Here is a 25,699-nt window from a genome sequence, read left to right on the forward strand (position 1 = left end):
CTGAATTGTAATCATTTTGAAATGAGTTACTTCTGATCCTGTAAGCTTAGTCCAGGATTATTCAGATTGCTACGTTGAAAATATTCTGGGATGTTTATAAATATATGGGGGAGAGCAGATCCCTTAATGATTACATTGAAAAATGACTTTTTAAAATCACTGAAACAGGTTCCATGGAGATCAGGAATGTTATTACCAGGATGACCTACGAGTATTATCTAGTCTTACCAAAAAGGAACACATGAAAGGGAATGAGACCATGTTGGATTTTCGAACAAGTAAATTTGTTCTGCGTATTTCCCGTGACTCGTACCAACTCTTGAAGAGGCATCTTCAGGAGAAACAGAACAATCAGATATGGAACATAGTTCAGGAGCACCTCTACATTGACATCTTTGATGGGATGCCGCGTAGTAAGCAACAGATAGATGCGATGGTGGGAAGTTTGGCAGGAGAGGCTAAACGAGAGGCAAACAAATCAAAGGTATGGGAATAAACCTAAGAACTATATAATGCAGATTATGAAAAATTGTAGTATTTCCATCTACATAATTTACACATTTTTCTTATAGCTAGTTTGGGAATAACTGTACACTGTATATTAAGTTTCATGTTTTAAGGATGATGTATAAATTAGAATTTGGGAATGGTTGCATTTAACAGAACCCTGACTACAGTGACAAGCAAATAAGGGATTTTTTTTTTTTTTTTTTTTAAATAAGGGATTTTATATACATACAATGAATTGCAGAGGAAAGCCCTCTTGCTCTGGCGTAGGGGCTCCACACTGCCATCAAAGAGCCTGGCTCCTAGTTTCTCCTCCATTATCTTAGAATTTGGCCTTCTTCTTGGTGCTCACAGATGGCTGTTGTAGCTCCAGCTTGCACCTACATTCCAGGAAGGCAGAGTGGGGAGGACAAAAGGCTTATCCCTGCTAAATCTCTTTTGTATCAGGAAAACAGTATTTTTTTTTTTTTCTAAAACCCTACCCAGTATATTTGTGTGTACATCTGTTGGCCAGAATGATGTTATATGGCTATTCCAAGCTGCAAAGGAGTCTGGGAACAGAAATGATTTAACCAAGCATATTGCTGCTCCAACAAAATCAGGGTTCTGTTAGTAAGGAAGAAGGGGAGATTGGCTCTTGGGTAGATAAGTATACAGAATCTGCTTCAGGGTATGTTACTGTATTTTAATTGTGATTCATCCTATCAAGATATGAAAAGGATGTCAATGAATGAAATATTAATCTTGAAAATGTTGGCTCCTTTGACTTGTAGGTATTCTTTGGTTTATTAAAAGAGCCAGAAATTGAGGTGCCTTTGGATGATGAAGATGAAGAAGGAGAAAATGAAGAAGGAAAACCTAAAAAGAAGAAACCTAAAAAAGATAGCATTGGATCCAAAAGCAAAAAACAAGATCCTAATGCTCCACCTCAAAACAGGTGAGGAGAAAATTTAAGGAACATGTGCTAAGTTTTAAGATGATCTGTTATTGTAGTGAATTCAGTTTCTTAATAGGGTAATTTTCAGTCTGTTTTTCTTTCACAGAATCCCTCTTCCTGAGTTGAAAGATTCAGATAAATTGGATAAGATAATGAATATGAAAGAAACCACCAAACGAGTACGCCTTGGGCCAGACTGTTTACCCTCCATTTGTTTCTATACATTCCTCAATGCTTACCAGGTCGGTAAGATAATTGTGCAATTTCTGCCTAGAGAGTCTTGTAAAGTGGTCACTTTCCAAGAAAAGAAACTTAGATGTGTTAACTAAGACAGATTTTTCTTTTTTAAATTCTTAACATAGCTTACAGAGAGAAGTTAGGAAAGGATAATTGGACACTGCTTGGAATAGATAGAAGGCAGTGTTGAAAAGACCTTTAGCAACTTGCAGGTGCCAGAATGTTGCTTGTTTCACTGATCAGAATTCTGCTAGCCTTTGAGGAGCAGGAAACTAATTCATCTCTATTGAACCTGGCTTAAGTATTTATATAAACTTAAAACTTTTTATTAAGGACTCAACATGTCTTTATAGATTGTTTATAATAAGCTGTTAAGGATATATTTAGTAAAGTACAGAAATGATTAAGGTTTTCTTCATGTGATTTAAATTTAGAGGGCAAAAGGAGTGAATGACATGTTCTCAAAGTAAATACTTTCAAACAGTGGGTTTCATAGGAGAAAATGCAATCTCAAGTGATCTCTTATATGAGAAAAAGAGTTATCATTATATATTTTCTAAGATGTAATTTTTTCCCTAAGACAGTATTGTTGAATGCAATGTTTTTATTTTTTTATTGGCAGGGCCTCACTGCAGTGGATGTCACTGATGATTCTAGTTTGATTGCTGGAGGTTTTGCAGATTCAACTGTTAGAGTATGGTCTGTGACACCCAAAAAACTTCGTAGTGTTAAACAAGCAGCAGGTAACTGAGATGACCTGTGAAGATGTGAACTCAGCTTTAGTTTACACCAATCTGGAATCCTTGGAGTATACACAAGAGATTGTGATCTCAGCAGAATTTCACTTGATTTTACTTTAACTCAAAATACTAACATTCCCAAGTGAAAAGTGCATTGGAGTGGCAATCAGGAGACTGGGGTGCTAGACTCGTTTAACTTTCCTGGACCTCAGTTTTCTCACCTATAGAATGGGGGGATTGGGCCAGAAAACTCTGTAAGTTTAAAAATCTAATTTTGGCTGTTCGCCTGTGAATTTTAAAAATGCCTTTAAAGTAAATAATGGGAGAGTACTTTCTGTTTTAGCTTAAAAATGGCTTAAGAAGAACTAATTTTAGGATTTCATTTTAAAGTTTCTTGCTAAATTTTAAACAAGATAATACATTATAAAAAAACTTTTAATATTTCCATAGTTTGCATTTATATAAAACATTATGATATAGTGGATTACTTTGAGTTTTATTTATTTATTGCAGATTAATTTATTAGAGAGCAAGCACAGAGGGAGAGGAAGAAGCAGATTCCTCTCTGAGCATGAAGCCCAACATGGGGCTTGATCCCAGGACCCTCGGGATCATGACCTGAGCCAAAGGCAGATGGTTAACTGTCTGAGCCAACCAGGCGCCCCTATTTTGAGTTTTAATCATAATTCCAACACTGAGTAGCTATGTGCATTCTGGCAGATTATTAACTATCTTAAACCTCAGTTTCCTCTTCTGTACACTGGGATGATTAGAGACATTAGCCCTGTGGGTGGTTTGTAAGAAGAACTGCTCAGATGTTAGTTCTTATGAACCATGATGTGACTACTTTAAAATGTTCTAATGAATGTATTTTTTTAATCAATTTATTTTAAAAAATCAATATTTTGGGATCATTTTAGATCTTAGCCTCATAGACAAAGAGTCAGATGATGTCTTAGAAAGAATAATGGATGAGAAAACAGCCAGTGAGTTGAAGATTTTGTATGGTCACAGCGGGCCTGTCTATGGAGCCAGCTTCAGTCCAGACAGGTAAAATACAATGAAAAATTAAATATTGCTGTATTATATTGAGATTATATAAAAGTTACTACTGGAAATGTGTTGGGAGATATTGTTAGAAAAATCTCATGGTTGCCTCTCATGCATGATCTTTTAGAATCCTGCCATTTGCTAATTCATCTTGGGGTACTGTGTACAAGATAGCAACTTAATTCAGACCCAAATTTATAGAATCAAGATGGACAGCTTCAGGGTTTGTTGGTTTTATTTATTAAAAATAAATAAATATATATATATATATAAATTTATTTATTTTTAAGATTTTATTTATTTAACCATGAGAGACAGAGAGAGAGAGAGAGAGAGGCAGAGACACAGGCAGAGGGAGAAGCAGGCTTCATGCAGGGAGCCTGATGGGGGACTTGATCCCGGGTCCCCAGGATCATGCCCTGGGCGGAAGGCAGGCTCCAAACCACTGAGCCACCCAGGGATCCCTGGTTTGTTGGTTTTAAAAATTAGCTTTAGTTTTTGTATAACTCCAGTAGGGGCTGAGTTGCTTCTTTGGGTTCCTACCTTGGGTTTGTGGCAACTCTAAATTCAGAACAGATTCCTTATAATAAAGGCATGTTAGCTGTCAATTGAAAATTTTGTGTAATCAAAAGTACTAAGAGGATAATACTGAAAAGGGAATTTGAAACCCACAGGTATTTGCTTATTTTTCATGATCTTTAACATTCTGTAGAAATGGGAGGGAATTATATATTCATAATACCATTTGTATCTTATTTGGATAATAGCTGTCAACCCCATGTGTATTTTCATTTTTATGAAATCTCGAGAATAAAAGAAACTGATAGCCAGATGATACATTTTTACTTGAGGGAAATCTCCGATTTCAGTGAAAACCATAGTAGTTTGAGTGGTTTAGCTTTTGTTTTTATCCCTAAAAAAGGTAAAGTATTACTTCCATGTCTATAGTGTTTGTTGTCAGACATTTCCTTCTAAATGTTTATACAAGTTATACATGATAGGAAAAGAGTATCTCCATTTTATAATAAAATAAATAATAAATTAAAATAAATAATTATTTTTAAAGATTTTATTTGAGAGAGCGAGTGAGAGAGAGAATATGGGGCAGGAGAGGCAGAGGGAGGGAGAAGCAGACTCCCCATAAGCAGGGAGCCTGATGGGGAGTTCAATCCTAGGACTCCAGGAGCATTGCCTGAACTGAAGGCAGACACTTAACCGACTAAACCACTCAGGTGCCCTGAGCATCTCCATTTTTTAAATTATTTTTTTAAATATTTATTTATTCATGAGAGACAGAGAGAGAGAGAGAGAGAGAGGCAGAGACAGGCAGGGGGAGAAGCAGGCCCCATGGAGGGAGCCCAACGTGGGACTCGATCCTGGGTCTCCAGGATCACGCCCTGGGCCGAAGGTGGTGCTAAACCACTGAGTCACTGGGGCTGCCCGAGCATCTCCATTTTAAAGAATTGTGGAATTTTAAGTGACATCTTCTATCATCTTTCTTAGCTTTTCTCAATTGACCTTTATGACCAACTATTTTTTGGTACCCTTTGGTATAATTTTTTTATAAGAACTGTGGTTTTCCCAGTATACTTTTAAAAATAATCTCATTCAGTAGGTGTTCAGTAGTGTCAGAGCTAACAGTTTAGTTAATTTTAACTTTTTGTTATCTACTGTGAATTCCATGTATAAGTAAAAGATGTAGCATGTCAGCTATAATTAACATATTCAAATGTACAAAGAAACTGGACAGGTTAACTAAGTTATTCTGGGAATCAAATATATTACCTTCTCTTCCCTCAGGAACTACTTGCTTTCTTCTTCAGAGGATGGAACTGTTAGATTGTGGAGTCTTCAAACATTTACTTGCTTGGTGGGATATAAAGGACACAACTACCCAGTATGGGACACACAGTTTTCTCCATATGGATATTACTTTGTGTCAGGGGGCCATGATCGAGTAGCTCGGTAAGAACATTGTGATCTTATGACTGGCAAAATTGTTTCTTTTGGGGGAATTACACACTTCAGCCAAACTTGTTTTCACTTGTTTTTTTGGGATCAACTTTTTGAGAATGTCAGCATTTATAGTACTTATTTTGAAAAGGAATTTGGGAGGAGTATTACTATGTCTGCAATTCCTATCAAGAATCCTTTTTTTCAAAAAAAAAAAAAAAAAGAATCCTTTTTTTCCCTCAAGTATTTAACAGGCTCCCCACCCCTCCCACCAGCTAGACTTTCACCACCACTGTGAGCACTGCTGGTGTTTTCCTGTGATCCCCTTTAAAGTTCAGGATGAGGTAACTCAAATTAGAAACTAATTTTATGGTGGCCAAAACTAGGGAAAAATACTTTTCTATGGGTTAGACTATGAATTGGGGTAGGAAAGGAGGTACATAACAGAGAACTAGAGAATTGAAAAAAAAATTATATTAAATCAACTTAGTTTCCCTTGAGAATGTTATTTCGTCTCACTCATTCCACTTTTCCTTAGGTAGCCAGTGAAGGGGGTGGTGGAGATCTATTTGGAGTTAATATTTCACATGGGTGTTTCTGTATTTATTTTAGAATTTTGGCAGTTAACTATTACTTTTTTTTTTTTGCTTTCAATGCATTTTTTAAAAGGCTCTGGGCTACAGACCACTACCAGCCTTTAAGGATATTTGCTGGCCATCTTGCTGATGTGAATTGTACCAGGTTCCATCCAAATTCTAATTATGTTGCTACGGGCTCTGCAGATAGAACTGTGCGGCTCTGGGATGTCTTGAATGGGAACTGCGTAAGAATATTCACTGGACACAAGGTATTTTACACCATTGTTCTGGCACATAAGTTGTCTTTGAGATAATAACTATTCATTCCATTAAGCTTTTAAATTCTAGCATTTTCTTACTTTCTTAGATATTTTTAACCCACTTCTGATTCTTTCCATGGACTTCTTTTCTAGGGACCAATTCATTCCTTGACATTTTCTCCCAATGGGAGATTCCTGGCTACAGGAGCAACAGATGGCAGAGTACTCCTTTGGGATATCGGACATGGTTTGATGGTTGGAGAATTAAAAGGCCACACTGATACAGTCTGTTCACTTAGGTTTAGTAGAGATGGTGAAATTTTGGCCTCAGGTAAATGATTAGAAATGGCTTTGTGGTAAGGGGTAAATGGTATGTTAAAATGAAACAGTGTTGATTGACTGTGTTAGGTTTTGCTTCTCTTAGACACGACATGTGCAGACTTCTTGGGTTAAACTGCTTGAAATGGTCCTTTAGAAGGTAGAGTTTATTAACCAAGTTTAGATTTTTTTCACCAGAACTATATAGTAAATATATGAAGTGTATTTGACAAAATGTCAGAACTCAAATATGGTAGACTCTACTAAATAGTTTCCTTTTAACTTCCCCTTAGGTTCAATGGATAATACAGTCCGGTTGTGGGATGCTGTCAAAGCATTTGAAGATTTAGAGACCGATGACTTTACTACAGCCACTGGGCATATAAATTTACCTGAGAATTCACAGGAGTTACTGTTGGGAACATATATGACCAAATCAACACCAGTTGTACATCTCCATTTTACTCGAAGAAACTTGGTTCTAGCTGCAGGAGCTTATAGTCCGCAATAAACCATCGGTATTAAAGACCTTTTGGAAGCTACTGTTTGAAAAAGGGAGACTAAAAGCAAATACCTCAGTGATTAATATTTAAGCTACAAAGAATGTTTTGTCTATATGGATCTGGAAGGATGCTGCTTGGAAAATCTGAACAGGACAGTTCCACGTTTCTATAGCAACCACATTTAACTAATTTCCGTTAGTTGAATAAGAGGTATTATGTTTGTGGAGGGGACATTTATGGTGCTTTGGATTGTGTGGAAACTATGCATTTTCTGTTCAAATGCTATTTTAATTTATTATGTTTGAAAAAAAATCAATTGATTTCAATAATTCATCCGCTTCAAGATTCAAATTGAGTAATATAATACCATCTTGAATTTTAGCTGAAGAACTCTATGAGCATGTATGTTTTTGCTGTAAAAATGTAGTTACTGTATGGCACTCAAGTACTATGTTAAATGATCCACTAACATTTTTGCTTGGCCCATGATTAGTGGAATGTATGTTACTGGGTAGGGTGAACTACAATTTCTAAGAACTAGATGAACTACAAGCCAACCACTGACATCTGAATTTGTACCTGTTGGATTCTGAGTGCACCCAAACACTCTATAAACCAGGTGAAGAAATTTAGCTTCCATGTTCTACTTCAGCTAAAGCAGCTACATACAACCTAGTACACTTGAAGTCAGACAGACATTTCAGTTGCTTACCTCCAGTACTGAGCCTTGCTTTGGGAAACTAAAAGATTTAGACCAAGTCACTGCCAGTTTTTTTGCCTTCGTTGCATTTTGTACAGTTTTTATATTTTTGATATCTTGTAAATAAAGACAACCAGCTTTTCCAGGTTCATAATTTATTGTACAAATTGAGTATCACATGATGAGTTGACATTAGCTTTTCCAAGCATGGGAATTTAACAGATGAGGTCCAAGTTAAAGTCCTATAAACAAAGCAAAAATAGTTCAGACACAATTGTGTTCAACTCTAAGATATTCAGTAATTACTAGTATAGGACTATCCATGAACCCCCTGAAACTGAATGCAAATTCATCAGATTCTCAGTCAGTAACCACTCCAAAATGCAGGTATCTTTCAGCTTACTACAATTTAACCTTACACTTCACCTTTAACAAAAGAGCTGCCAACAACTCAGTATCATCCTGAATGTATGCTATTGGAAAAATCTAGTATACAAAGTAACATTTTAAAAAGTAGTAAACATATCAGAGATAAAATTTCTCCATTTTTATAATGGGGATACAACCACCCTCCCAAAGTTGGGAGGTACCTAATATGGAAACTGGGCAAAAACTCCGTTTCTCAGGAATGAGTCATGGGCCACTGCATTCTGGGGTATGTAGTCTTAGTCAATAGTTTTGAGATTGGAAAAGCTTTTAAGAGCAAAGGAAAAATTTTCTGTGGAGAACTAAGGAAGATAAAGATCTGGGTTTGGGGTTTTCTCCATATCATCTACTACCAAAACAATTATTCATTCAAGGATGGGCAAATGGAGGTTGTGGTGTGCCATAAGAAGAAAATGAAATCTATAAAAATTTAAAGAAAATATAAAATTGGTTATATAGAAATTTGAAGCTAGCAAAAAAATAAGATATATTTACAATGTATTTAAAAGATTGGTTTTAATAATTATTACATAAAGGACTTATGTAAGAGAAATAAGGTCTTCACAAAGGAAAAGACTCAATTATTAAATAAGAAAAATATATTAAGGGACTGTTAAGAAAAACGCAAACAGTAAACAAATGAAAAAATGCATTACTTCATCAAAAAGACACATTTTCACTCATCAAATAAGCAAAAATCAGAAACTGATTCAACATTGGCTAGGGCAGGAGACACCCTCTTACAAAGCTGGGCACCCCATAACCCTTGGGGAAAAGTCCTTAAGCTTAAAACAATCAAATAGGCAACACTACAGCATGGAAAAGAACATAGTAGTCTCTAAGCCCACCCTTTAACCCAAGCTCCAAAGCGTTCAATGCAATATTTCATATTTAAAAAAATTCTAATAGGGAACAGATATACATCAAATATCCATATACACTCATACATTCAACTACTAGAGGAAGACATTTGTTATAAGACAGTATTACAGACAGGACTCCTAGCCACTGAAAACCAAATTAAAAAAAAAAAAAAAAAAAAAAGCCAAACCAAAATATTAACAAAAATGGTCAAGGTACTGAGATATGAACAATAGTTTCCTCTTGTATGTAACTGCACAAGGACAATTTACTTTTATAGTAAGGGAAAAAACCCTACCAACATAATGGCTAAGTTACCAACTTTTATTTATTCTTTTATGAATAAAATTTTTTTAAAAAGATTTTATCCATTTATTCACGAGAGACAGAGAGAGGCAGAAACACAGGCAGAGGGAGAAGCAGGCTCCATGCAGGGAGCCCAACGTGGGAGTCGATCCCAGGTCTCCAGGATCAGACCGACCCTGGGCTGAAGGCAGTGCTAAACCGCTGAGCCACCCAGGCTGCCCAGTTACCAACTTTAAAATGTCAATTCCTTACCATTTATGTTGCTTTCACAGCTGGTGTTTTTTTAGACCTTAATTTGAAGTATAAAATCATCAAAGCAATGCCTCCGTATGTGGCCAATACACACTGAAAAAGAAAGGAGAAAGTAAACAAGAGCTAATGCCACCTATATTATACTAAATCATAACTGCTTAAAGGTATTGTTAATACTTACATTCATTCTACCTGTGAGAGTGTAAGAGTTGAAATATTTTTTGATACCAGTGAAATGGAATTGGGCATCAGTTTCTGGACCTGCCATGATTTCAAGCTTTAAAAAAAAAAAAAAAAAAAAAAAAAAAGAAAGCAATAATAAATTGGTTTGGATGCAATTTAAAAGAAAATTAAGTTTCATTTTGTTGTTGTTTTAAAGATTTTATTTTTTTCAGTAATCTCTGTATCCAACATGGGGCTTGAACTCAAAACCCGGAGATCAAGAGTCACATGCTCCACCAACTGAGCCAGCCAAGCACCCCTTGTTTTTTTGTTTTTCTTTAAGTTAAAGTCATTGCATTATAAATATTACGAGTTCTTATGTCTTGCCCAAAACAAGTAGCAAAGATGGTGAAAAACTTATTGATAAGAGAAACTTTCAGAAGGAAGACTTGACCTCGGTTGCTACTGTATAACATTCCAAAATATACATCAAATCATTTAGCACTGAAGAGAACACAGTAATCTCTAGGCCCACCCTTTAACCCAATATTGCTTGATACTGTTTTTGGTTCTCACTACATCATGTTACATTGTGCATGGACTCAATCATGCCTACTCCTTTTAAGAGGAGTAGCTGAAAGTTGGAGCTTCTGATACATTTCAAAGTTTCTAAGAAGGGTAACCACCAAATAAACAGCTCAACTTGCAACCCCTTTCACAATTTTTCTTTTCCTCCTTCTTAAAGATTTTATTTATTTATTCATGAGAGAGAAGCAGGCTCCCCACAAGGAGCCCGATGAGGGACTCGATCACAACCCGAGCCAAAAGCAGACAGACGCTCAACCACTGAGCCACTCAGGCACGCTCACAATTTTTCTTATAATTTTAGGAATGGGAAGAGAAGGGATCATTTACTAAATGGAACTGATACTACCATTTTTTAAAAATTAACATTATTTTAACAAAAGGGATGTACATCAGAGTATAAGAACTGGAAGTGGGACACCTCAGTGGCTCAGCAGTTGAGCATCTGCCTTTGGCCCAGGGCGTGATCCTGGAGTCCCAGGATCGAGTCCCACATTGGGCTCCCTGCATGGAGCCTGCTGCTTTCTCTGCCTGTGTCTCTGCCTCTCTCTCTCTCTCTCTCTCTCTGTCTCCCATGAATAAATAAAATCTTTAAAATATATATATATATATTTCCACAGTTTAAAGAATTTATAAGAAAATGCTGGTTCAAGTTCTTAAAGATGGAGATCCTACCAAAATGCCATTATCAAAGTCTGTCAACTAGTTATAAACAGGATACTCACTACCTAGGCTACGGTGCTGTCAGCATCTAACTCCCACCCCTAGGATACATACTAGCTATTGGAGGTATCAGGAAAGCTGGAATTCCCACTTCTTACACCAAAATAGGTAAAAGATCTAAATATAAATAGTAAAGCCGAGGAATCCTGGAAGAAAACATGGACCAGTATTTTAGTTACCTCAGGAAAGGGAAAATATAAAGGCCAAAAACTCAATGGGAAAACACAAAAGTGATCAAAGAAATGTAAATGAGGCCGATATTAAACTATCAGACTAGGAAAAATAATAAATAGTAAGAATGAGAAAATAAAGCATTTCCTGTTGCCTGAGTGTAAACTGGTACTTTTCCTAAGGTGCAATTTTGCAATACCTATCAAATTATAAAATTAATATACCCTTTTAGGTAGCTGGTTCATTTGTTCTCCAGGAATTTACCCTTAAAGGAAACATGTTCTATGGGTCAAGAAGGATGACTGAAATACTGTTTATGAAAATAAACGGGAAAAAATGAAAAGTTAATCTACATACAAGAGACTGATAGTTTCCATTTGAGGAACTACAATGTGCAGATATTTATGCATGGACATGGGAAGATGTCCCTGTGTATGTTTAACTGAAAAAAAAATCTATTTCTGGACATTATACTACATAGTACATAAATGGTTCTCAAGGTCTGGTTCCTAGACCAGCAGCAACACCACTGGAAACTTGTTGGAAATGCAAATTCTCAGGCCTGACCTCAGGCCTATTCAGAAACTCTGGGGCCCAGGAGTAATCTGCTTTAATATGCCCTCTAGGCATTTCTTATGCAAGCTAAAGTTTAAAAGATACTGCAGTAATAGAAAACCAAATATTTGTTATTAAATATACAGAAAAAAACTCTGGAAAAATATGCAACAGACTTTTAAGAGGAGTTATAAGTACCTATATATTACACAGGCATATATTTGTTAAAATAAAAAATAACAAAAGCACATTCAAAGGTCACCAGAACACTTGAAAATTCGTATGTATGACCGCCTATCTACCACGACCGACGCCACGCCGAGTCGATTGGCAACATAGACGAGCCGGTCGAGGTCCGGTCGAGATTGGTAGGCAGTGGCTGTGACTCAGCTGGCTCTTGATGAAATGGAAGAGGGAAAGATCTGTGAGGAAGTCGTTGCTATGGAAACTGGCACTCCCCTGTTTACCATTCAAAGGCCTTCAGAGGCGTTCTCGTGCACAGAATTGGCAATGAAAATTTGGACAAATGACCTTAATCCTGAAGTTTCAATAAGGTTCTTGGAACAATGAAGGAAATCCAAACTTCCTTAAGTCTCCTCAGGGGACTTGGCCTTTCCAGACCAAGAAGGGAAATCTCCATTAAAATAAATCTTTTTAATGTAGCTTTTATGTTAATGGTTTCATTTTACTAGACCTACTAAAGGCATAGTTTCCCCTCCATTAATCTTCATGATACACTTTTGGATTCTTTTGGTATTAAGTAGGTTTCTAGGAGAAACCTTACACAAAACAGGAGCTTAACTTTGCCGTTATTATTTAAATGATAACCCCACTCCCTTGTGTGTAACAAAAATTTTTAGGAGGACGTGGTGTCCAAGTGAAACAATTTTAAAGCGCCCTAAATTTCTCTCTACACAATATGGTAGGAAGGCTTTGATATTCCACAGAGGACTAATTCTGACTGCAGGGAAGGGCATGGCATAGGAACTGAGATTTAGTCTGGATCTTGAAGACTCTTGTGCAGGTGAGATGGAGGCACGAGTCCGGAGTAAAATGTTGCCGGTGAAATAAACAATGGGATAAAAGCCTACAAGCACTGGGGCTTGCCCCCTTCCGCGAGCTGCACGTTACTTTTGGACAAAGATCTCCAACCCTTGGGGCTAGAGCACCCTCTGTGGAATAACTCGAACTGAGACCTTACTCCTTTTTGAACCGTACAAAGTTTAGAAAGACACAACAAGGAACAAATTACCTAAGACTAATAAATGCACTAACTGCTAAATGGTAGGTAGCCCGTGGAGAAGTCGAAGCATGGGGTCTCACTCTCGTTTCCAATTAACGGGCCTACCGCGAGTAAACAGGAATGACGCCTTCCACGTCTTTCTTCACCTGCGAAACGGGCATTTCAGAGAAGGCCCAAAGGGACCAACTGCATTTCCCTGACTGGACACCCACCTAGCTGGAGCGGTGAGATCACGAGGTAGAAGTCGAGAACCACTCGGGTACCGAAAGCAGCCTTCTGCACTTCAAGGGGGGTATTCGGCTCCCTGTTCTGGCTGCCCCTTAGAGGGAAAAGGCCTTCCCGCTGCGATCCGACAGCCTGGACTCTAACCCGCGGACCGCCGGCCTGGCCGACTGCGGGCGCCGGGCCGCACACATTCCCGCCTTGACAAAGGCTGCAGCGCAGCTAAAGGAGGCCTCGCTGGCCAGCTCCCTAGGCACAGCACAGTGGAAACAGACTATGGGCATAACCGAGGAAAACAGGTTAATCTGGCCAGAAGCCCGAGTTTCATTCAGTATTACATCGCTAGGTGACCTTGGGGGGTGTCCCTTCGCAGCGGGCCTCATTTTTCCTCATCGTAAAGGGATCCAAGGGCCTTTGGGAACTATGGGAGCCTCTGGGACCTCCTATCCTCCTCGCCCCTTGGATTCCCAGTCCGACCCTCGCGCCCTGGCTCCCTCGTTACCTCCAATTCCTTTCCCCAATTCTCCGCTGTTCTCGCTCCCCAAAGCAAAGACCTAGCGGCGTTTCTGCATCAGGAACGGTCGGAGTTTTGTGCCACCCCTTCACAGCGGAGGCACGAAGCCTGCGCCGGGGATCCCGTCCACACACCCACCTCGCAAAAGGTAGCAACTCCACTGGTTGTGTCCTTCAACGTACGCAGCTAACCTGCGGCCGGCCGGAAGAAGCCGCCTCCCCCGCACGCGTTCAACGGGCCAGAGCCTATTCAGCCTTCAGCGTCGATTGGCTACGGCCCGAAGTCCCGCCCTTCCGCTTCCTGTCTCTAAACTTCCTCCCCACGACCAGTAGGACTCAGCGTGGTAGCGGAAGTCGGGTGATGGGCCCGCCCACGCTTCCGGAATAGAGGGGTTGTCCCGCGGATGTGCTCTCCTCGTGTGTGACTCTAATGCTATACGGGCTCTGAAGTAGAGGTGCTGGTGTCACGGGGCTGGTGAGTGAGAAAAGGGGCGAGAAGGAAGGAGAGCTCGTGGCTTCCAGGTCTGTTCCAGGGCTAGGTCCTCTGGGTCCCTGCCACGCACCTCCGCTGCTGCGTGAGTGGCTCAGCCATCTCGGACCGGCTCAGATGCGGACCTCTGTAGTATCAGGCTCTATCCTTGGGAAGTTCCTTATGTCTCTTCTCTGTCTCTGGATCGCCTTTTTGGAACTTCAGTTTCTCCTTGTCTGAACTGACATTTAGGGTCAAATTCCCTGCAAACTAGACTTCTCTGCCCTTTCCTGTTTCTCCGAAGCGTGCACCCACCTCTTCCTGATGCCAAATCCAAGGCTTCCACTGGGTCTTCACCTCCACTGTAGTCGAAAGCCTTTCTAGATCCTTATTCCAAGTGTCTCTCAAAACCATCGTTTAGACCTGTCCTCTTTCGTATGGTTTCTCTTTGCTGCCCTGCAGTTGACTTCTACTCTGTTCACTTTCCTTCAGCCCTGTTTCTCTTCCTGTCTGTAGCCTGCAGTATATTTTTCTTGGTTGCTGTTCTGTTTCTTCCCCTACTTAGGGTTCTGACTTGTCAAAGTAAACATCAAACTACTCATAATGTAGTTTGAAATCTTTCACAAAAAAGCCCACCTGTCTTCTCCGATTTAAGATTATTAAATTGATTATTATGCTTTATTCCCCCTGTGGTCTAAACAGTTCATCAAAGAAAGGAAACAGCAACTTCTTGTGCAGTTTTTTGAGAAATTACTGGTGATTATGGAAGTATTTGGCTTTAACTGTTTCTATGCCTAGTCTCACATTTCTCACATTCCTTCTCTTTTTCCTTTTCCACCTGTCAAAATCGTTTCCTTTTTTTTTTTTTTTTTTTTTAAGATTTTACTTATTTATTCATGAGAGACACACAGAGAGAGGCGCAGAGGCATAGGCTGAGGGAGAAGCAGCTCCCTGCAGGGAGCCTGATGAGGGACTTGATCCCAGGATCCTGGGATCACGCCCTGAACCAAAAGCAGATGCTCAACCACTGAGCCACCCAGGCGTCCCTCTTTTCCATCTTTTAACAGCTCAAAGATGTCTTTAAGAAGTTTGCCTTCGTTACTGAAGCCACATCACTTCATATTTCTTTGTCTATAATTTGATTTGTGTTTTATCTATTTATTTATTTTTAGTAATTTCTACACCCAACGTGGGGCTTGAACTTATGACCCTGAGATCAAGGGCTGCATGCTCTTCTGACCTAGCTAGCCTGGTGCGCCGATTGGTATTTTAAATTATTTTCATAATTGTTTTATTTTCTTAAAATTGTGCATGTTCTTTTAATTTTTTTTTTTTTTAAAGAAGGCTCCATGTCTGGTGAGGAGCCCAATGTGGGGCTTGAGCTTACGACCCTGAGATCAGGATTCAGATGTTTACTTGACTGAAATACCCAGGCCCCCCAAAATTGTGCATATTCTTTGAAGCTAGGGAGTTATATATTAACTTGTGTATCTCTGACTTAACTGTGGCTATAATGTGATATTTACTATGTTGGATCTATAATTTCTTTTCCTGGAGGAAAATGTATGGATTTGTGGTTTTGAAGCAGGGATCTTTGGAAAGATGAAATTTGGGTTATTTGAGGTCTAGCATCAAACCTGATTTCTTAGTCCTGAATGTTACCTAGCACATTGGCGCTAGAAGGTTTTATCTCTTGCCCGCTGATCACAACCTTTAGGAAATTTCACACCAAGGCAATATAGCTCATTGATACTCTTTACATTGTTTTTAGGTGACTCAAATACGGCAGCCATGGAAGAAAGCTTCCCCCGAGGGGGTACAAGAAAGACCCACAAATTAGAGAAAGCTTTCCAGCAGTCAGTTGAACAAGACAACTTATTTGATGTAAGTGATGTGCTTGTAAGACCCATTTTACACTTTCTAGTATCCTTGTGAAGAATGAACCTTGAGAATGGTACTTTCCGTATTTGTTTCTTTTTGAAGTCTACTTTTGTAAGTTGAACTTGTTAGAGAGTCTGTACCATCATGAGGCTATATTTTTTGAAGCAAGGCATTTAGTACTTGAGCTTGCAGTGCTGTTATTCTTAAGAACTTTGTGCCATGTTGGTTAAAGATGGAGAGAAAAGTTGTAGAGTAAGTCATGAATGGTACAACATGGGGACTACACTCAGTGGTATTATAATAGAATTGTATGGTGATAGTTGTTGGCTACCCTTGTGGGATCATAGGATAATATAATATGTAGGGTCATCAAATCACTATGCTGTGTACCTGAAACTAATGTAACATTGAGTGTTAAATATATTTCAATTAATTAAAAATAAAGGAGAAAAAGCACTTGTGGTTGATTTTTAAATGGGATCCTTGCCGTGTATATTAATAATATAATAATACAATAATTTAGAATTTGCATTGAAATTCACCATCTTGACCTAGAGTAGGTATTGCTCTAAATGCTAGAGGGCAGGGAACTGTCATTTGATTTATGACCTTATGTGTATTTTATGTGATCTTTCCAACTACAGTGGAGTAGAGAACATCATTCCATTATAAGAAACTGAGGCTGAGAGAGGTTACCTTTTTAACCAAAACCGTATAGCTTGCTATGGCAGAGTTGGGAGTTTAACTCAGGTCTCCGTGTCTCCACCATCCCATTTTTACAAACTCTTCCAAATTGCTTCTCATAGTGGGGATCCCAGTGTTCATCCCAGGCAAAGGAGGAAGCACATAGGAGAGAAGAGGCTTTTGAGAATATGAAGAAGGCTCCCACCTTGGGCAAAGGGAATATTGGTGACAGAATGGGATTGGCACAGGAATTAACAGGAATACTGGGAGTGAGGTACAGTACAGGAGTAACAAGGCAAGGTGACAGGTGACCTGAAATTGGAGAGAAAGCACAGAATTGTTTCTCTTTTTTCTTTTGGATCTTTTATTCCCCCCTTTGTAGATTTCTATTGAAGAGGAATCCACCAAAAGGAAAAAGAGCCAGAAAGGGCCAGCAAAAACAAAAAAGTTGAAAATCGAGAAGAGAGAAAGCAGCAAGTCTGTAAGAGAGAAGTTTGAAGTCCTTAGTGTTGAGGTTTGTTACAGTTTGATTTTTGTTCTAAACAAACTACCTGGGTCACTTAAGTTTGTATATGTTCTTCTCTATTTTTTTCCTTGATTCTTTTTGTATGTATGCACGTATGTTTGTGTGCACACCTCTGTGGAGATTTTTCAGTTAGTGCTCAGAACTGAGCATTATTGCCTTCAATTATTAACCAGTGCCTGGGATCATGTGTTGTTTTTCTTTTTAGCTGCTGAGTCCCTCATTGTGCTTGTGTCTTCATGAAACTTGTGTTTTAGTAGATTCATAGGTTAGAACCAGCAATAACTTTAAACCTTTCTACTTCTACTCTTCCATTTCATAGTTATGGAAATTCTCTTGGAGAAGTGAAGTGGGCTTTTAATGTTGTTTACATTTTTAGATTATAACTTGGATATATGTTATAAAAAAGAAAAAAAAAAAGCCAAATGATTCCTAAGGAAAAGATTCAGATTCAGCCTGCAGAAGTATTTTGTCTTATATGATACATAGAAAAATAATTATTTAACTTTGTGTCAACATTAGAAAAAATTTCCCAGAAAAATGTGATTTCTGGCATCTTGTAAAAATTTGAGAGTGCTGACAGCACAAACTTGCATTCCCTCATGTTTAGTCACATAGAGCTGAGTAATGGTTGTCCTGTTTAGGCCTGGCATGCACACTCCAGACTGCCATCGACTCCACTGGCCTGTTTCCTTCATTTTGAGTTTGGGGTCTTTGGAGTAAAGCAAAAGACAAAAGTGCCCTCTGTATCATGATGCTGTTTTATGGTGCTCAGTCAGCTATCTGATAAGTATACTTACATAATACACACATGTATTTCCTGTAGCTTTTATATGTCAGAGTTGTGACTAAAAGACCCCCTAACATCCTCAATCATTGTTCTTTTCCCTGTCATACACATTTCACTTTTTCCCTTTTAGTCCCTGCGTGAGGGGATGCGGATTTTGGGTTGTGTGAAGGAGGTACATGAACTAGAACTGGTTATCAGTCTGCCCAATGGCCTCCAGGGCTTTGTGCAAGCAACAGAAATCTGTGATGCCTATACCGAGCAGCTGAATGAGCAGGTAGCTCAAGAAGAACCTCTGAAGGTAAGGGAAGCCTGAACATAGTCTGTAACTGAAGCTAAATGGTATTCAAGTGGATGTAAAATTACAACCTTGCTAACTGCAAAGAAGTCAAGATACAAGGTGTTACAAGAGTTTGTAATAGGGGATTTTTTTTTTTTTTTTTAAGATTTTATTTATTTGTGAGAGAGGCAAAGAGAGAGAGGCAGAGACACAGGCAGAGAAAGAAGCAGGCTCCCTGTGCTGAGCCCGATGGACCTGTGTGGAGCCTGATGGACTCAGTCCTAGGACCTGGGATCACGACCTGAGCCAAAGGCAGATGCTCAACCACTGAGCCACCGAGATGTCCCTTTTTTCTTTTTTAAATAAGGGGATTTTGACTTAGCTCAGGGAGCCTGGAAGACTTCCCTGGGGAAGGGATGCTTAAGCTGAGATCTGAAGGATGAGGGTGTACCAGGTAAAGAAGGAAGGGAGTTCAGGCAGAAGGAGCACAATATGGAGCTGAGAGAGCAAGGGAGAGTGGTGTGGGATGGGGCAAGAGAGCTGGGTGGAGTCCAGACCATGTTAAAGATTGGTTTTTAATTCTAGAACCAATGGGAAGCCCTTGAAGTGTCCTTATGAGGGTGGGTGACATGTAGACAGCATAGACAATAGATTGAAGATGTATGTGTCGTTGCTTAGAGACCAGTGAGGGAGTTATTGTAGTAGTCTAGCTCTGGGATGGACAGCAGGCTGCATTTAGGGTTTACTGAGGACTGAGGAGATAAAGTCAGTGCTGATGGATTTGATGGGGGGATGAGTTTTAGGCTTCTGTTATATGTGACGTGATGGTCAGCCTTGCCATCCTGAGGGAGAAACTCAGAGAGAGAACTGGATTGGGAGAGACAATCACAATTTTATTTTGTGCGGTGTCGAATTTGAGAAATGGTTGAGACATCCAGTAGATAGATGATTCCAGAGTTCAGAGTAGTCTGGGCTAGAAATGTACATGTGTGAGGCTGCTCCACATAGGTGGCAGTTGAAGCTAAGAGGGGAAAAAAGATGCCTAGAAGGACTGAATAGAGTGAGAAGAGACTGAGAGACTGACCCTCGAGGGTTTTTTAAGATTATTTTATATTATATTATATTATATTACGTTATGTTATTACGTTATGTTATGTTATGTTATATTTATATTATATTATATTATACTATACCATACTATATTATGTTAGAGCGTGCACACACATGTGCGCAGCAGGGAGGGTAAGAGGGAGAGGGAGACAATCCCAAGCAGACTCTCTGCTGAGCACAGAGCCCAAGCCGGGCTCAGTGCCACAACCCTGAGACCTAAGCTGAAAGAGAATCAGATGCTCAAACTGACAGAGCCACCCAGGTGCCACGATCAGTGTTAAATGCTTTTTAATGGTCACATATAAGAGGGACAGTGACAGGGATTATTGGATTTAGTGACATGAAGGTTACTGATGATTTTATTGGGAGATAAAGTGGTAGGCGAGGGGTGGAGCACAGTTATAGTGAGTGGAAGGGTGAGCAAAAGGTGAAGAAATGAAGACAACGAATACAGACAACTCTTGACAAGTCATTTACATCTGCCTGTTCTGTGGAGATATTTGAAGCCCTTCTACTGAAACTGAAGACTGTGACTTAGTGACAGATCCCTCTTTCTTTGGTGGGCAGTTACTCACTTTGTCTGCCTTGCGGGTTCTTTGTGGTCTGAGGATGAGAAACCACTCAGCAAGAGTTGAGCAATGGTATGCTGGTTCAGAGGAGGAGTATGTTTTGGATCTTTCTCATTTGTATTATGTAGGACCTGGTCTGCTTGTCTGAACTCTTCTCACCTGGGATGCTAGTGAGATGTGTGGTGAGCAGTGTGGGCATCACAGAGAGCGGCAAAAAGAGTGTCAAGCTATCTCTGAACCCCAAAAATGTCAACGAAGTGCTAAGTGCTGAGGCCCTGAAGCCTGGCATGGTATGTATGGGATCAAAGAAAAAGGAGTGAACAATGTGCCTTTCTCCTGCCCTGCCTCCTGGGGGAGTACCCAGCTTCATAGCTACACACAGAGATGAGTCTTTTCTTGGGGTGGGGAGGGGTCTCCAGGGTGCTTGGGTACCTATAGGAAATTGAAGACTTGAGCCTAATCACATTACCTTGGAGGGGAGAAAGGGATGGTTCACTGGTGGCAAAAAAAGAAAAAAAAAACAAGCCTTCAATGAGGCATAGCAGGGATGAAGAATTCTTCAAGTGGCTTACTTGTCCTCCACAGGTTAAGTCTTTTTCAGAGGCTGCCTGGCATCTGTGGGGAATGCTTGAGGGCTGCTCTCTGATCACAGAGACAGGGTAGATACTCTGTCACCTGCAATGATGGACAGCTTACTAATGTGTCTCCCAGTCCCTAGAGAGATTCAGGAGGAATTAGTTTCTAGCTCCCAGTCTCAACTTCCAACAGGTATAAACAATTCAAATAACTACACTCATCTCAGTGCTCTTGTAATTAAGATCAGTATGAACTTCTAACTTTTAGTTAGAAGCAATCAGTTTGGGACAGGCCCTGAAAGCTGGCTAGAAAGGGAATAAAAGTAAGCCAAGGTGCAGGACATTGACAAGTGTCAAGAGCCTGGTGTTTGGCAGGTGCTGTTTTAGACATTTCATCTGAAGAAATTCTTACAGCAACCCTGTGAGGCAGATATATAGGTGTTCCTCTCACACATTTGAGAAAATAGACTCAGAAAGGTTTATGACTTGTCAAAGACCAAATTAGTAAGTAAGAGCCAGATTTGAATTCCATACCGCTTCCCATGAAATGTAAAAGAGGTTGGCAAGATTTTTTTTCTTTTTTTGAAGTCTTGGATGTGGTGACAGCCAGAAGACTAGTTCTGGATTAGTCACGGCTCTGGGATTGACATTGCAGGGCCATCTGATTTACTCCTCTTTGTGTAGCAATAGTCTTCCCTATCTTTTGAAAATTCTCCTGGGGAGAAACCCCTCTTTGTCATTCCATTCAACTGTGTGTGTGTAACACTTTTCACTGTCTGGAAACCATAAGATCCCTCAAGCCCTGGGAGAATTAGGTTGATGTCTTTCTCATTTCTATCCTCTAGTGGGACTGAAGTTGTTGGGAGGAGTGCTGGGGGGAGGATTGTGGGATGACATGTTAAGATTGATGGTGGGAACATTCATGTTTGGTAGTGGATTTTCTGTTGTGTGTCGCATTACCTTCGGGTTTTGAACTTGGGAATGTTTTGTCTTCCTCCAGCTGCTCACAGGCACTGTGTCCAGCTTGGAAGACCATGGCTACCTAGTGGACATTGGTGTTAGTGGGGCCAGAGCCTTTCTGCCATTACAGAAAGCCCAGGAGTATATCCGACAGAAGAACAAAGGTGAGGGGGAAGAAAAGGGCCAGTACATGGTACTGAGGTGGTGCATGTGGGGATGTTTAAATACCACTTGCTGAGTAAAATGACAGAATGATGACCTCAGGGGCTGTTTGGCTTTGCTAAAATCAGCATCAATTCTGGCTGATAGAAAAGGGAATATGTATGAAAGACCAATGAGTCACAGGGTCTGAGATCCAATGGACCAATTTCACATTTTTTTTTAAATTTTAAAAATGTTTTTATTTATTCATGAGAAACAGAGAGGCAGAGACAGGCAGAGGGAGGAGCAGGCTCCCTAACGGGAGCCCAGTATGGGACTCAAAACAAAAATAAAAGAGGAGTTAATAGCCCCAAACTGGTGCCCAAATTGTTACCACCACTTGAAGTCAGGAGGATACAGGGAAACATGTGATACCATGAGATCACTGATCATAAACCGGCACAACCTTATAGAATATGCTATGCATTGCTTTACATGCTTAAATCTTTTAAAATTCTATAGCACAACTTCAGATAGGTGCAAGTGTCAGGGAATCACCACCGGTATAGATAGAGAGTATATGACTAGAAACCTAAATGCCCCCATCCAGGAACTGGGAAATTTTAAGATTTTTTTATTTATTCATCAGAGACAAGAGAGGCAGAGACAGGAGAATCCGGCTCTATGCAAGGAACCTAATATGGGACTTGATCCCGGGACTCCAGGATCACACCTGGAGGCGAAGGCAGATACTCAACCACTGAGCCACCCAGGCGTCCCCACCCTCAGTGTTAGTATTTCTACACCCTAAAAATTTTCATTACTTAACATCTAGTTCATTAAAATCCTGTGGTACACCACCTAAAATCCTTAATTTTAAGGTCAACCTCATTTTAGCTTTTTCTATAAAGCTGTAAAGAGGTATATAGCTAGATGTCAACTGTGATGCTCATTCACAAATAGGTTACCTTTTACTTCCACAAATCTTTTGGTACCACCTTATTTTTATGGAGACCAAACTTATTTTAAAATATTTTATTGAAAAAAAAATTAAATAAAATATTTTATTGGAATCCTTTTAGTAAAAACAAGTATTCATGTTAAATAAGTCTAATTGGTCTGAAAGTATTTAAGCATCTCAAAATTTCTGGGCAGTTTCTTTCCTCCAGTAAGTTTACAGCTGCTCACATAGGTTAATGCAGGGAAATCAGATGGAAGTTTCTAGGATCTGCCCAACACCACCCAGATAGGAGGTGTCCTCTACATGAACAAAACTCATAGTAGCCAAGGAAAAAGGACGTGACTCTTCACAGCCTGCAGGTTCGAGTGGCAGGAGCCATTCCGAGGGTACAGACATCTCCACAGCCTGATCCAAGAGGGTGAATTACAAACTTCAGCCATTCAGTATCTGATTAGTACCTAATCTGTGAAAGGGCACCCCCCCCAGGTAGGCTTCCAGAATAATCAAGCTTGATTCAAGGGTAACAGCCGCGGAAATCTTCAAACACCCAGCAGGGCCCCGGTGTAGGAGAATGTGCACCGCCCCAAGCCGCCACAGCACCACCGCATGATGCCAGCCGAACCAACCACTGAGCAAAGAGAGCCAATTACACATTTTCTCACCTAGAAGATTCCATTGAAATTTGGGCCCCCAGGGCCTCTGAACCAGCACTCTTCTTGCCTTGTTGAGATTTTCATATTTTAAAGTGGTGTTGATTCCAGATCAGTCAGGGTCACTTTATTCCCCTCTTGTAGTTGGTCACTGAGAGATTGCGAATATGAGTATTACTTGGTAACTGGGCACGTAGACCATGGATCTTATCAGATATTGCTTGAGCTCAAGTTAAGAGCCCTTCTCATGGAGGTATTTTTCCTTTGGGGGCTGGGGCTGGGGCTTGCAGGTGCGAAACTGAAGGTGGGTCAGTACCTGAACTGCATCATTGAAGAAGTGAAAGGCAATGGAGGAGTTGTTGGTCTGTCTATTGGTCCTTCTGAAGTTTCTGCTGCCATTGCTACTGAGGAGCAAAACTGGACCCTTAATAACTTGCTACCAGGACTGGTCGTCAAAGCTCAGGTACAGAAGGTAAGCCATTCATTGTCATTACTATTTTCTAAGATAGAGATAATTTTTGTTGAAGTATTGCATGTGCACAGTCTAAAATTGTGCTAACAGGGTAGATGTTGGTCACTGTTGGTCACACTTAAGGTATAGCCAGTGCCATATGTTGAATTAGTATTTTGGATGTATTGGATTGAACTACTATTAAAATAAATTTCACCTGTTTCTTTGTAGTTTTTAAAATGTGACTGCTCAAGAACTTAGTCCTATATTTACATGTGGATTATGTTTCCTTTGGACAGTGCTGATTGAAAAGGTCAAATAGTATTTTGGTGTTTTTCTTTAAGATTTTATTTATTTATTTTAGAGAGGGGGAGGGGCAGAGAGAGAAGAGAATCTCAGATACTATGCTTGAGTGCAGAGCCCAATGTAGGGGTCAATCCCAGGACCCCGAGATCATGACCTGAGCTGAAACCAAGAGTCAGATGCTTAACTGACTTTACCACCCAGGTACCCTGAAAAAGTGTGAAGTAGTATTAAAAGATGTAACAAAGAACTGTTTTATCTCCTAACTCCATCTTTAACTTTTTCATCTTTGGAAATTTACCTCCGTATTTCTAAGTAATAAGTTTCTGTTGATATCTTGTTTTATCAATTTTAGGCATTGAGTTTTAATTTCTTATCATGGTAGATGAATATTTGGCTCTCCTAATTTTCCCTTTCCTTCCTCCACCCTCCTAGCAGAGGTATATCAAATTTATGGGCAGAAAAGAGGTAACACGGTAAGACCCAGAATGTGATCCTTAGAAAAGAAAGCCTGTTGGCACTTTTGATACAAATAGTTTGGCCATTTGGCTGGTGTCTGAAAATAGGAAGATTGCCATAATTCCCAGAACCGAGTGGCTCTCAGTATCTGAATTGTTTGTGTCAACAATATGGAATGTGGGATTTTGGTACATGTCAGGCAGAGGGTACCTACATTACCAGCCCCAGTAAAAAGCCTTGGGCACGGAGTCTCTCATGAGCTTCTTGAACAGACAGTTGCATTGTTTGTGAATCCACTAGGAAAGGATTCTTAGAAACGGTACTCCAAGTACCTTTCCCTTTGCTGATTTTGCTTTGCTTCCTTTCACTATAATAAACCAGTCACAGGTGTCACTATATGCTGAGTCCACTGAGAGCTTCTAATGCATCAGCGAACCTGGGAATGGTCTTGGGGATCCTTAACATGCTAGGTCAGGAAATTAACCTCCCATATGTACTGTACCAAGGATGCTTCTGGAGAATGTGCCATACTAAAATGAGTAAACCAAAAAAGAGGAATATGTGGAATCAAAGAAGACTCCAACATAAGAGAAATTAGGGGAAGGATCCAGGATGACAGAGAAAGGAAATTCTAAAATACCAGCTCTACAGGAATCTTACCATAGTAGCCAGTCTAGACTGGAGGAGGATTAACAGGAAAAAGGGCTCTAGGTGGTTTAAAAAAAAAAAAAAGTATGAGGTTATCTAAAGATTTGAACACCTTAATGGAAAATTATAGTATGAGGAAAAAAATAGAATGTATTAAGAAATAGTGATAGGAAGAGAATTTAGCAAATGGCAAAAACAGGGGTGCCTAGGTGGCTCAGTAGTAGGCTCAGTAGTAGTAGAGTCCCGGGATCAAGCTGAGAGTCAGGCTCCCTACTCAGCCGGGGAGTGGCTTATCTCTCTCCCTCTGCCTGCCACTCTGCCTAATTATGTTCTCTTTCTCTGTCAAATAAATAAATCAAATAAAAAATATATATATATATATATATATAAACAAAGCTGATTATCAACTCCAGGGAAAAAAGCTGTTCAAGAAACCATTGTAGTAT

The 25,699-nt window shown here is 39.8% G+C and overlaps 3 protein-coding genes across 9 annotated transcripts in view; 2 read left to right on the forward strand and 1 right to left on the reverse strand.

Annotated features, from left to right (window-relative positions):
- Positions 1-7,937, forward strand: part of TAF5 (TATA-box binding protein associated factor 5) — a 14,642-nt gene extending 6,705 nt beyond the window's left edge. Inside the window, exons 4-12 of the mRNA XM_049103200.1 lie at positions 169-484; positions 1,281-1,444; positions 1,551-1,686; positions 2,304-2,424; positions 3,342-3,471; positions 5,272-5,436; positions 6,094-6,271; positions 6,416-6,593; positions 6,874-7,937. Of these exons, the coding sequence (XP_048959157.1) occupies positions 169-484; positions 1,281-1,444; positions 1,551-1,686; positions 2,304-2,424; positions 3,342-3,471; positions 5,272-5,436; positions 6,094-6,271; positions 6,416-6,593; positions 6,874-7,091 (1,606 nt within the window). The 3' untranslated portion in view covers positions 7,092-7,937. The remainder of the gene's footprint in view (positions 1-168; positions 485-1,280; positions 1,445-1,550; positions 1,687-2,303; positions 2,425-3,341; positions 3,472-5,271; positions 5,437-6,093; positions 6,272-6,415; positions 6,594-6,873) is intronic.
- Positions 7,922-14,098, reverse strand: ATP5MK (ATP synthase membrane subunit k). 5 transcript variants are annotated; one of them, XM_025467085.2, is made up of 4 exons: positions 13,942-14,098; positions 9,810-9,905; positions 9,629-9,721; positions 7,922-8,025 (listed from the first exon to the last, which is right to left on the reverse strand). In XM_025467085.2, exons 2-3 carry the CDS (start codon positions 9,894-9,896, stop codon positions 9,632-9,634), a joined length of 177 nt encoding a protein of 58 aa, XP_025322870.1. In that variant the 5' UTR covers positions 9,897-9,905; positions 13,942-14,098; the 3' UTR covers positions 7,922-8,025; positions 9,629-9,631. The 5 variants fall into 5 exon arrangements, with proteins under 5 accessions (XP_025322870.1, XP_025322871.1, XP_035563611.1 ...); XM_025467086.2 differs by having other exon boundaries at positions 13,792-14,006; XM_035707718.2 differs by lacking the exon at positions 13,942-14,098 and adding an exon at positions 13,077-13,213.
- Positions 14,099-14,125: 27 nt separating this feature from the next.
- PDCD11 (programmed cell death 11) overlaps positions 14,126-25,699 on the forward strand; it is a 44,301-nt gene continuing 32,727 nt past the window's right edge. For 2 of the 3 annotated variants that reach the window (XM_025467079.3, XM_035707715.2), the window contains exons 1-7: positions 14,126-14,277; positions 16,043-16,155; positions 17,219-17,350; positions 18,280-18,447; positions 20,234-20,395; positions 21,681-21,804; positions 23,683-23,864. In XM_025467079.3, the coding sequence (XP_025322864.3) occupies positions 16,063-16,155; positions 17,219-17,350; positions 18,280-18,447; positions 20,234-20,395; positions 21,681-21,804; positions 23,683-23,864 (861 nt within the window). In that variant the 5' untranslated portion in view covers positions 14,126-14,277; positions 16,043-16,062. Of the gene's footprint in view, positions 14,278-14,304; positions 14,325-16,042; positions 16,156-17,218; positions 17,351-18,279; positions 18,448-20,233; positions 20,396-21,680; positions 21,805-23,682; positions 23,865-25,699 lie in introns of those variants that run through there. The other variant, XM_049103195.1, reaches the window with a different exon arrangement.

Source organism: Canis lupus, chromosome 28 (genome assembly GCF_003254725.2).
Source record: "Canis lupus dingo isolate Sandy chromosome 28, ASM325472v2, whole genome shotgun sequence".
NCBI classification, from domain to species: Eukaryota; Metazoa; Chordata; class Mammalia; order Carnivora; family Canidae; genus Canis; species Canis lupus.